At 36.5% G+C, this 15,573-nt stretch overlaps 2 protein-coding genes, 1 long non-coding RNA gene and 1 pseudogene across 3 annotated transcripts; 2 read left to right on the top strand and 2 right to left on the bottom strand.

The window, feature by feature from the left end:
- Window positions 1-2,781: 2,781 nt before the first annotated feature.
- LOC140812486 (putative E3 ubiquitin-protein ligase RING1a) lies at window positions 2,782-7,646 on the top strand. The gene is made up of 10 exons (XM_073170756.1): window positions 2,782-3,059; window positions 3,206-3,248; window positions 4,640-4,698; window positions 5,233-5,314; window positions 5,393-5,513; window positions 5,603-5,644; window positions 5,902-6,423; window positions 6,656-6,763; window positions 6,838-7,032; window positions 7,296-7,646. Exons 1-10 carry the CDS (start codon window positions 2,924-2,926, stop codon window positions 7,329-7,331), a joined length of 1,344 nt encoding a protein of 447 aa, XP_073026857.1. The 5' UTR covers window positions 2,782-2,923; the 3' UTR covers window positions 7,332-7,646.
- Window positions 7,647-8,126: 480 nt separating this feature from the next.
- LOC140812487 (dormancy-associated protein 1-like) lies at window positions 8,127-9,344 on the bottom strand. The gene is made up of 3 exons (XM_073170757.1): window positions 9,212-9,344; window positions 8,436-8,655; window positions 8,127-8,227 (listed from the first exon to the last, which is right to left on the bottom strand). The coding sequence occupies exons 1-3, from the start codon at window positions 9,318-9,320 to the stop codon at window positions 8,191-8,193; spliced, it is 366 nt and encodes a 121-aa protein (XP_073026858.1). The 5' UTR covers window positions 9,321-9,344; the 3' UTR covers window positions 8,127-8,190.
- Window positions 9,345-10,243: 899 nt separating this feature from the next.
- On the top strand, window positions 10,244-14,661 carry LOC140813036 (receptor-like protein 4; annotated as a pseudogene).
- LOC140813037 (uncharacterized) lies at window positions 13,040-13,336 on the bottom strand. The gene is made up of 2 exons (XR_012113816.1): window positions 13,268-13,336; window positions 13,040-13,232 (listed from the first exon to the last, which is right to left on the bottom strand). It is a non-coding gene; the product is annotated as an uncharacterized lncRNA (long non-coding RNA).
- Window positions 14,662-15,573: the final 912 nt, after the last annotated feature.

Here is a 15,573-nt window from a genome sequence, read left to right on the forward strand (position 1 = left end):
TGACTTGAGCGTCGGAGGGGCTACGCCGGAACAACCTTCCGGCCCCCTTCTAACACTCTTGTTTGTGTTTCTGGATTTCGAGGTGTCTGATCCGAGCTCCCAAGGTGAAGATCCGACCTCCCAGACAGCGTTCAAACGTTTGGTCCGAGCTCTCCAAGCAGGGATCTGACCTCCCAGCTAGCATCACCGATTTCAGCGATATCATATTTAATTACCATGTATGTTTAACATTGATTCATTGAAAATATGTGTACGTGTTATAAGATTATATAATTAAGGATGAAAATTCAATCAGCGTGTTTTTTAATTTCAATGATTAATTAATGAAATACTAATTTTTTTTTTAAATTGGTGGGTGCTGTAATTTTTTTTATTATTATTCATTAATTTAATGCGTCAGTCGCATGCTCACACTGGTCAAATCGATTGCGACAATAGGTCCCTGGAGTCGGTCGAGTAGTCACCAACATCGGCCCCGCCACCAGCACTAATATGCAGATGGGACCAGCGCGCGGAAGGAATCCCACCCGAAATGGCGAACATGAAAGAAACTCGACCAGCACGATTATGGAGTCTATAGTGCGATATGATGGCAACGCAACACCATAGTTTCTTCAGGGGGACCATATCCCAACTCCCAAATCAATTCGTTATCACATATAACGTGTCGACAAATCCTTCCCATGTGCTGACAAAACAATCCCGTTGTCCGGTTGTTTTTTAACTTGGCATGCATGCGATTTTTATCCAGATCAATATCTGCATTTCAAGTCCATTTGCATATATAGAATCCAACAGGAAACGCAAGATATATATGGCATGCACCGGCCTTAGTTTTCAGACATTTTTAATGCTGGCGTTCCCTCTCCTTCTCGATTTGCTTTCGCAGTCATTTAACTAATAAACGATCGGGTTCCACTCGGTCGAATATTTGTTATTGATTTGTTCGTCGAGCCTTTGATTTTCGATTTTAAATGCAAACAAGCATGATGAACACAGTTGGTCACTGATCCACTACCTCCTCCTACCTAACACAAATTTGATTTCGAATCATGACTTACCAAAGTGCATTGGTCAAAGTGATGTCGCGGTATTTTAAGAATTAGCGTGCGAAGAGAGACCCCAAACCTTAGCATCAAACTAACATTAATATTATATAAATAGAAATATTTACTTCGTCTACAATATAATTCCAAAAAAAAATTATCGCTTTTTTTAAAATAAATTTTAAGAGAGAGTGGAAACAATCATCACTTAGCTTTGAAATTTATATTTTAAAATCACATCACTCAGATTAAACAAACCATATTCCTCTTTCCGTTAATTCGGAGATTGTTTATGACATGATTTATATCAAAATTCCTATTTCAAGCGTATCCACCCGATAATTAGAGTTGGAAAACTGCAAACCGCTAAAAAAAACGTAATTCTTACTTAAAAAATTCCCGGAAGGCCATTCTGCTTGTTGGCTGTAGAAATTGGTAGATGAGATCCTATCTGTGTGAACAATATCCTCACTTCATTTTAACGGGTAAGATCTTGCCACACATATAATTTCAAAAAAAAAAGTGGGACGTCCTATATATACATGGACAAATCTTAGTCATCCATCCTATCATGAGAACAATACCCACATGAGTAGGATGAAATAAACAGTAGAAATTGACGTGGAAAGAAGGGCTCTGAAGCCCAGGACATCAAATTGCTTTATTTCATCAGGAGTTCCATTCGCCTATGATAAAACTTTCGCGTTCGAGTTTTGTGGAGTAGGCCCAAAAGAATGAGGTCAGTAAAACAAAAAATTTCAAGTAACACACCTGATTTTCCCAGTTCTTTCCTCAGTGTCCCTCGCTTCAGCCCATTCGGGAGTGCAAGAATTCAAGAAATAAAGAAGTCAGGCCCATAATAAGCATCACAATTAGAAGCCCAATTTCCCATTGTTTCACGAACTAAACATTCTAGCATTTTTTCAACCCAATTTGTCAAATTTTAGAAAGATTACTATAAAGTACCATTAACTCTTTTTATTGATAAACTGTTCAAGTGTTGACTATAGTTTGAATTTTCATGGTCAATGTATTCCAAATATTTTTTAATTACATAATTGAATCTATTCTTACTTTTATTTTATATCTAATTTTCGATATTGTGTCAATCTACAATTTATGCGGATAACCTATCTAGATATATCATAATATATTTTTAATGGACTTTTAGGTAATTTTACTTAACATGTATTATTAAATATATATCCATCAGAAAAGATAATTCTAGATATATGAATTGTCGCCTGACTAATACCTTTATTTTGATTTTACTCATACTTCTTCTTTATCATTGTATTGAACATCACAAATTTAGCCGACCATATATATATATATATATATATATATATATAATTATATAATAATCAAAATTCTTCGATCCAAACACATTTATTTGGACCAAATATCTAATTAATCCCCGCCTCTAGTCATTGATATGTTTTAAAATATTGTTAATTTCAGCTCAATTAGAGCATAGTTGATTTAAGATTGTAGCAAACATAATATTGTAGTTGAAACAAGTAATAAAATAAAATAAGTAAATGTCAAAATAGTAAGATCCGGTAAAAATTTGGGGAATAAAATTCGAGAGAATATATTCTTATAGAATGACTGAAGTAGCACGTTTTTAACAATGATATATGAAATACCGTAAAACGCTTCTATCCATAGACCGTGAAAATTGTAGAAAACTGCATAATGAAACCGGAGACAGCGAAACCCAATTTCACATAGATACAAAGGAAAATATTTACATTCTATTTATCGACGCACAAGAACGAAGCCACACTCAATTTGCCTCTCATTCTTCGCTGACTCCACCACCACCCGAGCCACCTCCCCCGCTGGTGAAGCTCCGGCGCCATATCATTGACTCAATGCCCGCACAAAAGCGTTCGCTCGAAGCTACCACTCCTCCGCCTTCTCCTCCGCCACCGCTCGAGGAAGAAAAGGCCGATGATTCGCTCCAAAGCGGCGAGAATCACATCCATGAACCAGCTGAAAACTCTTGCGGTGCGTGGTCTGTTAAACACACATCAACTCGTATATGCATATGTTATTTCGCTTTGACAATATTCTCGACTTTTGGTCAGCATTGTTATCTTCCTTTGATTTTGAGTTATTTTACTTCTTCCGTTGTTTTGTTGTTGATTTCCCAGATTCCGATGACTTTCCTGACTCTAGTGGCGGAGAAAAAGACGAGTACTTCCTATCTCTCTTTTTATATTCTTCTCTAACGCACGCCCCACCCTGGCGTGCACATTCACGATGAATACTCTGGTTTACGTGATAAATTCTTGACTGTTTCTAGATTTTCTTGACGTAAGTTCTATTGCGATGGATTTTTGGTGTAGTTTGATTTGTAGATGAACGGATTTTGTCTGAGATCTGCATGCTTTGTTTGGTAATACGAGTTGTTTACTTAACAGGTTCATGTAATATGAGCTTCGGCTTTATTTATGCTCTACTCTAAGATTTGGATCTTTTAGTGATTGAAATTCTATATTCCGATGGTGAAGGTTGAAGAACCTTTTTTTGGGACTTGGTGATTGCATTTTTCCTTCTATTTCTTGTTATTTCAATATAAACGATGTGTGATTTGCTCTAAGGTAACCTGTCTTTATGATGTGTATTATGATTTACTTTCAAATTTCAATTGGATTCTGATTGGGAACCGTCAGTTGCTTTTTGAGATATCCAGCATTACGATCCATGTGCCAGAATTAAGTTTGTAGCGAATGATTATCTGGAACCAGATGGTTGTTTCCACTGAAACATCGTTTGTTTCTGGGAATGTTTGAATAGATTTCTTGATTTTACAAGCGATAAACTTTCGCCTTCTGAGACTGTTGAACATTTCGAGTCTTGGTATGACTGGATTCCATGTGACATTTAATCTACTTGCTGCTCTTTTTACGGCATTACCACTTGGGATGACATCCTGATATCCCACGGTCTTTCACCTTCTGAGACTAGTCTTGGTATGACCGGCTTCCATGTGATATTTGATCATGTATGGACTTGGATGTTCGTTTTTCTGTGCTGTTCTTTCTTGGGTATATCTTTGTTTCTTGTAATGTAAAGAGTGGTCATTTGGTGGGATTTTGACCTTCTGATAAAATCGTCAGGGTAGTACTAAATTCGAAATTTTATTGGAAAAATGATAAGCTTGGCTCATTGGTTTTGCTCTACTGTGGGTTCAGTATGTGAGATAGTACAACCATAATGTTACTTAGATATTAGATATCAGTTTAGGGATCTCCACCAGCTGCACTGTTCTTTTATGAAGATTATGCACTGCATGTTGAATTGGATGGTAATTAAATTTAGGAAAACATCGTACTTCATTTAATATGGGCTGAGATTAGAAAACATTGGTTAAATTCTATAGGTGCGGGCTTTAATCAAGGGAATCGGGCTTTAATTAAAGCGCTCACACAAAACATATTTGTTTTAAGAACTGGGATTCATTTTTGGGCCTCCATTGCATGAGTCGCTCTATCTTTTTTCTCTTCATGGATGAAGTTGCAATTTTGCTATCTTCATGTGAATTCAGGATTATTTACACTGAACTTTTATGCTGTCGAATCCAGATTCATTATTGTGAAGTTGGCAGAAATACGCAAAGAAGTTCAATGTCCAATATGTTTAGGTATGTGTTTTGTAATATTTGTCAGATTCAATTATGCATCGTTGTTCTGCTTATTTTTCCATGCTTTTGTGTTATTGAACTATGATGGATGAATCGCTTAAAAGTAGCTGGTTCTAGTTGTTGCTGGAGCACCTCCTTGGAAATTGTCAAATGAGATTAATGGTTTTTTTTTTGTGATTCAACCAAAAGGTGGTTGGAACTGTCTGAACTTGTGAAGTACTCATATTGAGCTTTATTAGGGAAGTGTGAAATGAGTTATCATTTGAAGTTGTGAATTAATAGTTTTTTCATGTCATTAGCTCTTTGGTTAATTTCCTCCCGCTAACATGGGAAAATAGTCTGAAAAGGCTGAATAATGTAGAAACTTATTATCGCATGAACCAAAATGGTAATCTACATCTGCTTACTGGTTGGTGCATTCTATGAAGTGGGGCTAGATGTGTTGATGTTAAACCCACTTGCAAAACAACTCTTCTTTATCTTTGTTCAAGTCAGTTCTGTACTGTACCACATTTTCAAATTTTCCATGGACAGGTATCATCAGGAAGACGAGAACAGTCATGGAGTGCTTACATCGCTTCTGCAGAGAGTGCATTGACAAATCCATGCGACTTGGGTACTTTATTTTCCTTCTCACCTATTGGTTAGTTATTGAAGTGTTCTTGGTTTTTATTTTTTGTCTGCCTCAATGCAGGAACAATGAATGTCCTGCTTGCCGCACTCATTGCGCTAGTCGTCGTTCTCTTAGGGATGATCCAAATTATGATGCCCTTATTGCTGCTCTTTATCCAGACATTGATAAATATGAAGAAGAGGTACTAATGGAGCAGCTTCATACCTTTTCTTCTGGGAAATATTAACTTTCATTGCATTGTGTGAAGCATTGTTCTAATTTTCATTACAGGAACTGGCTTTCCATGAAGAGGAGAAAGCCCGAAATAAGCAGGTAAGCTGATCTGAATTTTATTCTGAGTTTAATTCATCGAGAATCATCTAGCGTACAATTGTCTTTTAATTTCGAGAGTAGATTGTTCTCACAATTTGCTGCAAAAATTATGAAAATTACTTTAGTTACTTTATTAACAATGACAAGACTGACATTTTTCATGGTTCATTTCTTTATCTACGAGATTTATGTTGGTGTTGCATTTAACGAAACTCCTTACATTCAAAGTCCTTGTACTTGATTCTTTTTGGCTACAGATCCAAGCTTCAATTGCCCAAACTTTTCGTCGACAAGCAGAAGCTCTTGGGAAGAAACGGACATCGGCCAGAGCTACTACAGCTACATTTGTTAGGAGGCAAGGAAGCTATCGAAACTTAAGAACTCGGAGAAATCACCGAGCTATTGAAAATCAAGGCTCTGATGAGGAGGAGGCTAATGGTCATGATGGTAGTAAGGATTCATCTTCTGCTGATGAGCGTTCTACTGAAGGCAAATCAAAACGATACAAAAGATGGGGAGGTGCTCGAACTTCACAGACATCTTCTGGAGCCCATGCCGACGGAGGCTGTGATGATAATGATTCAGAAGCAAACCGAGAAGTACTTGGTGTATCTGCTGGACTTGTTGGCACTACTGAAATTCTTGCCTGGGGTAGAGGTGGCATGCGCAGTAACACCCGATATGGTGTTCCCAATGGTGCTGGTGGCAAGATTTCCAGAAATAGCAGACTTTCAAAGCTAATCAATCGTCTCCAATGTGCGAATGAGAATAATGAAGCAGTAATACTACTAAACTTTTGCTTTGGTGATTTTGGAGATTTTACATCTTATTTTTGTTAATAGGTGGTTTAATTTTTTATTATTGAGTTTAGTTGGGAGGGAGGAGTTATGGAATCCCTGATACCGGAATACAGCGAAAACTTTAAGCAACTTATTTAGCTCAATTGCCTATTACATACCCGAATATGGCATTTCCCAAAGCAACTTATATGTGTTCATATTCTTGTTTCAGTTGAAAATTAGTGTCATGCTTGTTTCTCTACATGAGGAGAAAATATCCAGCTTGAAGCGACCTTACTTGTGCTGCAGCCCGACATCTTCAGTTAAACACTTATGCCAGGTCCTGCATCTAACTCTCGATCTTTCAAACGGTAGGGTACGTTGTAAATATTTTCAAAACCATGTCTCTTGCAGTATGTTGCTCAGCAAACATCTCTGGAAGCTAGTGAAATTGAGATACTGATGGTAAAAGATTTCCATCCTGTCAACAACACTTCAAGTCTCAAAAAAGAACCTGGCCTCTCAAATCCTTGTTACAATGCGTTGGAATTGTTGAACGAGCATCAAACCTTGGGTATTGTTCATGCCCATTTTACTCAGCAAAATCTGGTAAGTTTTCCTTGGTCAAATATGAAAATGATCTAATTGTCCTGATCCCCTTCTTAGCATAAATATAAAAGTTTTGAAACTTTTAAATAGCAATTCTGCTAAACTCTCTCTGTCACATCATCTCAAAGAAATAACTCGAACAGTCAGACCAGATCGGATATATATATATATATATATATATATATATATATATATATATATATACTGGAAAATACAATAATCATGAATGCACAATGGATTCCTCATCCATGGCCCATTTTCAGGTTTTAGGATACCGGAAAAAGGAACAAGTGTTGTAGCAGTGATGAGGATGAAGCTGACATTTTTCTATTTGAAAAATCTATAGAAGCGATGCTGGAAGAAGTTTTATATCAGTTTTCTACAAATTGTGGATATACGATTGTTCAACTTAAGTGGTCTTAGGAAAGTTCAGGGTAACGATAGTATGTACATCATGCGACTAGATATACTACAGGAGCTAGTGAAATAGTCACTTGTGTTGTGTCCAGACTTGTATTATTTGCTTTGTTATCCATCAATTTGATAAATATACATAGATTTATATTTAGACTTGAAATTGTATTTGTATTTGTTTGGTATTCATCATGTTATGTGTCACGGGATGCTTTTATTTTTTTATATAAATAAGTAACACGGATTTTGATAACTATGTATATGTTCATCATGAACTGAGAAATAATTGTCCGAGAAATGAGAACACACGTGAGTTGTTTGTATGTTAACTTCGTGGTTACAGGTTTGGATTCGAATCATATTTAAATGAACCATTACTATTGTTGTCCTTGTGAGAGCTGCTGTTGCCTGTTGCTTATCGATTTCTAGTCAATTAATTTCTAAGGTTTTATTGTAGAAGATGATACATCCATTCGAATTCATATGTATGAAACAGCAATCGTGAATGATCATTGAGTTTTTCAACTTCGATATATTCGCTTAACTTAGGATCAAAGATGCTTCAACACCTTGATGACATTTGACTCGATCATTTCTGCACAAGTTTGCTTTATGGTGGAGCTTTGATTTTGACCATTAATTTACCATCCCCTTCAGCATGTAAACATTTTTTTTTTTGCTTTAGTGGCACAAATATTTGTAATGCGACCACCATAAGCTGAATCCAACTGTTGTCGAATTCCTTCAGCGATATTTGTTCCTAGTCTCCCCACTGTAAAGCCTGCAAAGATAGACAGAAAATGCCCAGTTAAAAAATATTCAAACCCGCGTAGATTTTGAAAGAATATCCCCTTTTAAATTTCTCAAGCCATCTCCCAATATTTAGGAAAATTGCATCATTAATCCAGATTAAATATGGAGTTTATTAGACATACCGCCAAAATGATCATAGCATTAATATTTTCTTGAATATCTGTTTATGTACATACCAGTCATAAACAGTTGGAGCATTGGCATGTTGCGGCTTATCAAAATAATCAGCGCCTACATTCTTGGTGGCCTGGTTACTTCCGGGGTTGAACACACTCCGCCACACATTGTTCTTTTGACCGGCTGTCGGCGACAGATTATTCGGAGTCCCGGGTGTTGTTGGGCTCGTCCGCATTGACTGAGACTTCCCATACTTGCTCCTACTCTCTGCGCCAACATCTAGAGACAAAATGAATTATTCTAAGAAACATATCTATACTATTATATTAAGTATGAGGCTCTAATAATAACCGCTCTACGAAGACACCAACTTTCTTTCCTGTTTTAGCTTTTTTAATTTTTTATATTTACTATTTACTATTTTATTATAGTTGAGCCCCTAATAATAACCGTTCTATGAGGACACCAACTTTCTTTCCTATTTTACCCGTTCTCATTTTTTATATTATATTTTTTCTTAACAAATAATATTATATTCACCGTCATAAAGAAACTGCTCACGTGAAAAATAATATTATTTCTTCTCCAAACTAGCCACCGTGAAAAATAAACTCTCTTCTTTATGTTGTGACGTCATTATGTTGTAATTTCATGAATATTTAATATATTAGCAACATGTATTCAGGACACACGCAACGTGTGTGCCACGGTTACTAGTACATTAAAATATATCCATTCACGTAAAGCTTTAAAAGGATAAATTTTTAGAGACTTGACACATCTCTTAGAGAAAATAATAAAGAATCAAATTTTTTAGGGTTCCTTTTGTTCGGACCTTTCATGCTTGATGGATTGGAATAGAGTTTCTTAAGATGTTTGAGGCCACTTACTGCCGGCGGAGGTCCGGCTACAGCGTCATCCCAAATTTGATCAATCAGCACCATTTTTTATGTATTTTTTTCTTTTTCCATTTAAGTAAGATGAGACAAAGCTTCACGCATATATGACTGGTTAGTATAAATTGAGAAATTTTTGTGAAATATCATATGAAACATGGATAAAGTTTAAATTTAGACTCTTTCAAAGTTGCGATCTAACTTGTCATGGTAGTTGGAATAGAGTCAATTAATCCGGATCGTAAGTAAAAGACTAAGTAAATGTAGGATCCGAGAAATTATAGCTGAGAAGATGGTTCTGTTCGGTGGCTTCGATGTTACATGTGGAGGAGGCATTATCTCCACATGCTTTGGATAGACAAGATTCACACACATATCTGATTTTAAAAAAATAGTAGACCTCATGTATGTTTGGCTAAATTTGGGCCCTTGATTCTATCATGGGTAGTGTCCCTACATGTAGGATTGAATAAATCGTTCTGTTCTTTTTGGTAGAATGACTTCTTATTTATTTTAAAATCTCATGTTAAAATTTAACAAGCTAAAAATCTATCATGCCTTGAAAACTTTAATCTGAAACTCCCGTGTGAAAAATTATTGCAATAAAAAAAAAAACCCCATTTTGATTAAATTCACATATAAATCTTCCTTATGAAAAATCAATGAGATAAAATGCCTTACCGATAATCTACATTCTTTATGCTTCACGAGTCTTTAAGCAAAGTTTACACAAAATTATTTTGAAAATTGCAATATTCAAACTTGAAAATAATAAAAAATATATTTTTTTTTCTTCTTCCTAGCACATTAATAGTTTTTTTTTTTTTACAAAAGTATCATGAGTAGCTGGAAAGATCTTGACTTGACTTTCGTAAGAGCGTAAGTGGCCATTTAAATGGTGTTTGATTGGGCATCATGGTATCTTCATAGTGGCCACTTTAAATTCATCCAACATAATGATTTTTTCAAAATAATTTATTGGAAACATACTGTAATCACATGCAGAATGCCCCGGTTGAAATTAAACTATGATATTTTTTTATATCTGAACGTGCCTCGCAATGCATATCTTGTTTTCTTGCATATTCTGGCAAATGAACAAGATTCCGTCTCCTCCAGTATTTTGCGAAACGAGAAAAAGAAAAAGATCCAATTTTGAATCTTGCTAGCATTTAATGTGTGATCTAAATGATCAGAAAGCGTGTAGATATAGTCGACGAAGTATATAGGAAATCAGAACCAACAATGCTGGAACTCAGACTTCTCTTACTCGGGCTTGCTTTTGCCTTGACTTTCAAACCTTCTTTCTCTCGAGGTCAGTTCTCTCTTTTCTTCCGCTTGTATTCACAGTGCTCCGAGAGACTTTTTCTGTAACATGAAAGTTTTTTGCAGTAATGCTGTCGGTTGGCTTCACCAGCTGTTGAATGAACTTATATATACAAACTACAAGCTAATTTACGATTTATTTTAAATATTTTTGGTGGGGTGGGTTTTGGGTTGTTTTGAATCAGGATAAAGAGATGCAATGATTCTGTGTTTGTAGCGTAGTGCTCTGTTGCGTTTGAACGACCTTTGTTCAAGATAATTTTTTGGTTATGATGTGCACGTAGATATTTATTTGGTGTATTGAAGAGTATTTGAACGATGGAACAAAAAATGAGAGGGAAATAGTGATAGCTTGCCTTGTTTGTGACATCAACCAATAAATTTTTCTAATCGTGCATTAGTTCTCGGCAGACAGTAGTAATGGTGCCGTGTTTTGAGTGATACAGAGTATCAGAAGGCTGCTGATGTCCATCTTTATGCCTTTTTTATGTTGACAACAGCACCATATTCTACGCGAATAAGTTGCGGAGCTCGTGATGATGTTCGTAGTTCTCCAACCGATACTTTCTGGTACAGGGATTTTGCTTACACTGGGGGAATTCCAGGTAATGCAACCCGCCCAAGTTTCATCAGTCCTATACTAAGTACACTTCGCTATTTCCCTCTATCCGATGGACCTGAAAACTGTTACAATATAAATAGGATTCCCCATGGTCATTATCTAGTCAGAATCTTCTTTGGCTTGGTTGCGGAACCTAGCTTTGATGACGAGCCTTTGTTTGACGTTTCTGTGGAAGGAACCTTAGTTTATTCATTGCAATCTGGTTGGAGCAACCATGATGATGAAAGAGCGCTTTTCGAAGCCCTCATTTTTCTGAAGGATGGCACTGCCTCTCTTTGCTTCCATAGCACTGGACATGGAGATCCAGCAATACTTGCCATTGAAATTCTCCAGATTGACAATCGAGCGTACTATTTTGGCAAAGGGTATGGTCAAGGAATGATTTTCAGAACTGACAGAAGATTTAGTTGTGGGGCTCAGAATCCCAAGTTTGGCGTTGATTATGGCGCGGATAGCTGGGGTGGAGATAGATTCTGGAATTCCCTCCCACGTTTGGGCAGGGTTCTGACCGTGTCATAACTACTAGAAACACAATCAAGAAGACGTCTGAATCACCAAACTTTTATCCAGAGGCTCTTTACCAAACGGCTCTTCTTAGTAGTGATAGTCAGCCTGATTTAGCATACACAATGGACGTCGAGCCCACTAGAAACTACTCCCTTTGGTTGCATTTTGCTGAAATAGATCCCTCTGTCACTGGAGCAGGACAAAGGGTATTCGACGTCCTGCTTAACGGCGATGTTGCTTTTCAGGATGTTGACATTTATGCCTTGACTGGGAATATTAACAGTGCTCTTGTGCTCAACACAACAGTTGCTGTTAGTGCAAGGACTTTGACAATAACCCTGCATCCAACGAAAGGGACGCATGCCATAATCAACGCGATAGAGCTTTTCGAACTTGTGTTGGCTGAAACGAAAACATTGCCGGATGAAAGTATGCATGACTCCTCGCTCATACTTGTGATATTTTTCTGCGCCTTGGTAAATTTTGCAGGATCTTGGCATTTATAATAAACTAGGAATAATAAAAAAAACTTCTGCTCTCGAATTTGTTGGCTTGCTACTTGTCTGTTTCTCACAAGCGTTCTAGTAAACATGCGAGATCCAGCCCTCATGCTGAATTCACTAATGTCGTTTCTCATGTATATTTTGGATTTTGAGTGTATTCATAAGTTTATCATTGCTATCTTTTCCTTCCGAAACCTGAGACTCGAGTTTAACTAACTCTAAAACATCGGTTTCGTGTTGTTGGTAATGTAGTTAGGACTTTGCAGAGATTGAAGAGTGCACTTCGTCTTCCTCCTCGTTTTGGGTGGAATGGTGATCCTTGTGTTCCGCAGCAACATCCATGGAATGGAGTTGATTGTCAGTATGACAGAACTCTTAGGAAACATGTAATTGTTGGACTGTATGTTCAATTCTTGACCTCCATAAAATTCTTTTATACGAGAAAATGTCAAATAAAGGTTACTTTGTTCACGTTTAAGTTGACAAAGTAATTTGAAATTTTACAGTTTTCCATAGACATGATATGAGGTGATTTGTTTATTATTGATCGAATTTGTCTTTGCGAGATTAGAGGTCTTGACAACCAGGGTCTGAGAGGTTTCTTGCCAGGTGACATATCCAGACTTAAGCATCTCCAGAGCGTGTAAGTCATCTATTTCCGGTGTATCCTGAATGTGACTTGGAATTAACAGTTTCAACCATGTTATCTTTATGCTAAGGCAGTTTGGAGAATCATCGAGATTCAGTCTTAAACATGAATAAGTTTACTTAATGTATATGATTGGGACTTTCTTTTATCCGAAAACCGCATCCATATGCTGTGATACATAACCATGTATCACCAGTGAACTTGATTAATGGTCCTTGATAACCCCTAGATGTCCAACTTGATTATTTACTGAAACTTTAGAGGGAACGGCATTACCGGTCCAATTCCCTCTTCGCTGGGAAAGATAAGCAGCATGGAGACAGTGTGATTGAAATTTTGAAGTCATATTTCTTCTGCAAAGAGTTTTTTACCTGAGGCCGATAACAACCGGAAAACATGTTAAAATTTAATGATTGCACTCATATTTGTTGCATTGAGTACAATTTGTTTCTCATAAGGTGTATTTCAGCTCATATTTATGACAAATAAGACTACCGTTCAATTGAGTCAAGCTGAGCATATCTGTTGCTACAGGGATCTCTCATTCAACTTTTTTGATGGATCCATACCTGAAAACCTGGGACAGCTAACCTCGTTAAGATTACTGTAAGAAATTTCTAAATCTTATTTGCCCATGACATGACAGAGTAATTTTTAACATGGACTAATTTCTTTCATAGGAACCTCAACAGCAACTCTTTAAAAGGAAAAGTTCCAGCTACCCTTGCTGGAAAGCTCCTGCATGGAGCTAGCTTCAAGTAGGTTCTCCCCAAATCCAGTAGATGGGTTGCAGTAATTGACAAACTTCGAGTCTTTGATCTACTGATATGCAAATTGTGCTTAAAATTTAGATTTGTGTCAGAATTTAGATTTGTGATCGGATTTACGCTTCCTAAGTAGCAGTCGGAGAATGACAAATTGATTTTACGACATTATTTTGACTATGTTAACATGGATGGGTGCAGTTTTACTGATAACCCAGGTCTTTGTGGGATCCCCGGATTACCAACATGCGGAACCCATCTTTCTGCTGGTGCTAAAGTTGGGATTGGTCTAGGGGCATGCGTGGCGTTTCTGCTGATTTTCACCGGCTCGGTATGTTGGAGGAAAAGACGGCAAAACATTCTTCGAGCACAACGAATAGCCGGTAAGCTCATCTGTTCAAATTGGTTAACATCTGAACTCTCCGTGATTGAGGGATGCATATTTCCTTGAATTGATCAGCGACTAATTCAAGAATGTACGTAGTATGTTCCCCCCCCATATCTTTCCAAATTCTTCAGTACTCGTTATTTCGTTATTGATCAGCAAGAGATGCTCCATACGCAAAAGCCAGAACACCATTCAACAGAGTAGTGCAAATGACTAGGCAACGCGGCGACGAAAACAACTCCCTGGATGCAACTGAGAATGGGCCTAGCTTGCTTGCCTAACCGATCAACCGGCCAGCAGATTCGAAGTGAGGCTAAACTCAGGAATGTTTTTCATCCACACTATTCGAGGCTATTATTTTTAAAAAAAATTTGACCAGGGTTATAAAACAAAACAGCCTCACGGGACACGCTGCCCCCAGAGTTTCCGTGGCATCAAGTCTATACAAGAAAGTAGGCAGTAATTGTATATTAGTTATATTGGTCGATTTTTAACAAATGAGAAAAGTTTATGTAATTACAAAATACTTTTCCATATCTTCAACTCAGTTCTATAGGTACATGTCTGTCAGCTGTGTATAGTACAAATATTCTGTATTTATTACCTGTATTCAAAGGCGAAGGAATTCCTCTCCAGGGATGATGTTATCTCTAATAATTCATTTTCCATGACTTTCCAAACAATAATAATTCATTCATTTTCCGTAACAACACTTACACCTCATGTAGTACGTATTGCTTATAATGATAATAATATGATAGTAAATGAATCTTTCTTTTAAAATTATTATTATTATGAACTTAATAAAAATAAATGTGAGAAAACCTTTCATATGTACGTAGATTTGCTCATTTGCCGAGTGAATAACATTTTCTACTTGCTAAAAACTTTGGAATAGAATGTTGTTATTTTATATTTGATTCGTAAAATTTTAATTTTTTTACAAATTATTCATTCATTTCCTTTTATTTTTCATTCGATTTTTATAAATAAATATTTTTAAGAAGTTTTTTGCTTAAATCGACACAAGTGCTTAAAAATAAGTTGTTAATGTAGGTTGTTAGAGTATACGAAAACATAGCCAAAACAAGTCCCTTGTGTTTTTATTTCTCCATTTTCCAAAGCATCGATATATCTGTCGCATAAGCTCATCACATCGTTTTCATTTTATCAAATATATAATTCAAAATCACAAATAGATGGAGAAAAATAACATTATCTCTAAACTCAGAAATTAAAAAACAGATATAATAACAAAGAATGAAACCCCAAAATCTAAATAACCTTTGTGTTAGAGCTTCGTTTGTATGAATCAAGACATAGAATAGATTTTCCCAGTTCCGTGTAAAAAAAAAAAGTACGATAAATAAGACGTGAGAGAGACATGACAAGGTGTAGGATGTGTCGTCCTATTACTGTCCATCACACAGAAATTATATATTCCTCAAAATCAAATATCTGAAAGTTACATACGCCGGCTCAGCCACTACGTTTTCTTTTTCTTTCTTTTTTTTTAAAAAAGAATCGTCAATCCAATACGTT

This window comes from Primulina eburnea, chromosome 14, assembly GCF_022965805.1.
Source record: "Primulina eburnea isolate SZY01 chromosome 14, ASM2296580v1, whole genome shotgun sequence".
Taxonomy (NCBI): Eukaryota; Viridiplantae; Streptophyta; class Magnoliopsida; order Lamiales; family Gesneriaceae; genus Primulina; species Primulina eburnea.

Coding starts and splice junctions, on each gene's coding strand:
- LOC140812486 (XM_073170756.1), top strand. CDS start 2,924: ATGCCCGCACAAAAGCGTTCGCTCGAAGCTACCACTCCTCCGCCTTCT. Junction 3,060..3,205: donor ACCAGCTGAAAACTCTTGCG/GTGCGTGGTCTG, acceptor TTGATTTCCCAG/ATTCCGATGACTTTCCTGAC. Junction 6,424..6,655: donor CGAATGAGAATAATGAAGCA/GTAATACTACTA, acceptor TTCTTGTTTCAG/TTGAAAATTAGTGTCATGCT.
- LOC140812487 (XM_073170757.1), bottom strand. CDS start 9,320: ATGGTGCTGATTGATCAAATTTGGGATGACGCTGTAGCCGGACCTCCG. Junction 8,656..9,211: donor CAATCCATCAAGCATGAAAG/GTCCGAACAAAA, acceptor TTTTGTCTCTAG/ATGTTGGCGCAGAGAGTAGG. Junction 8,228..8,435: donor GCTCCAACTGTTTATGACTG/GTATGTACATAA, acceptor CTATCTTTGCAG/GCTTTACAGTGGGGAGACTA.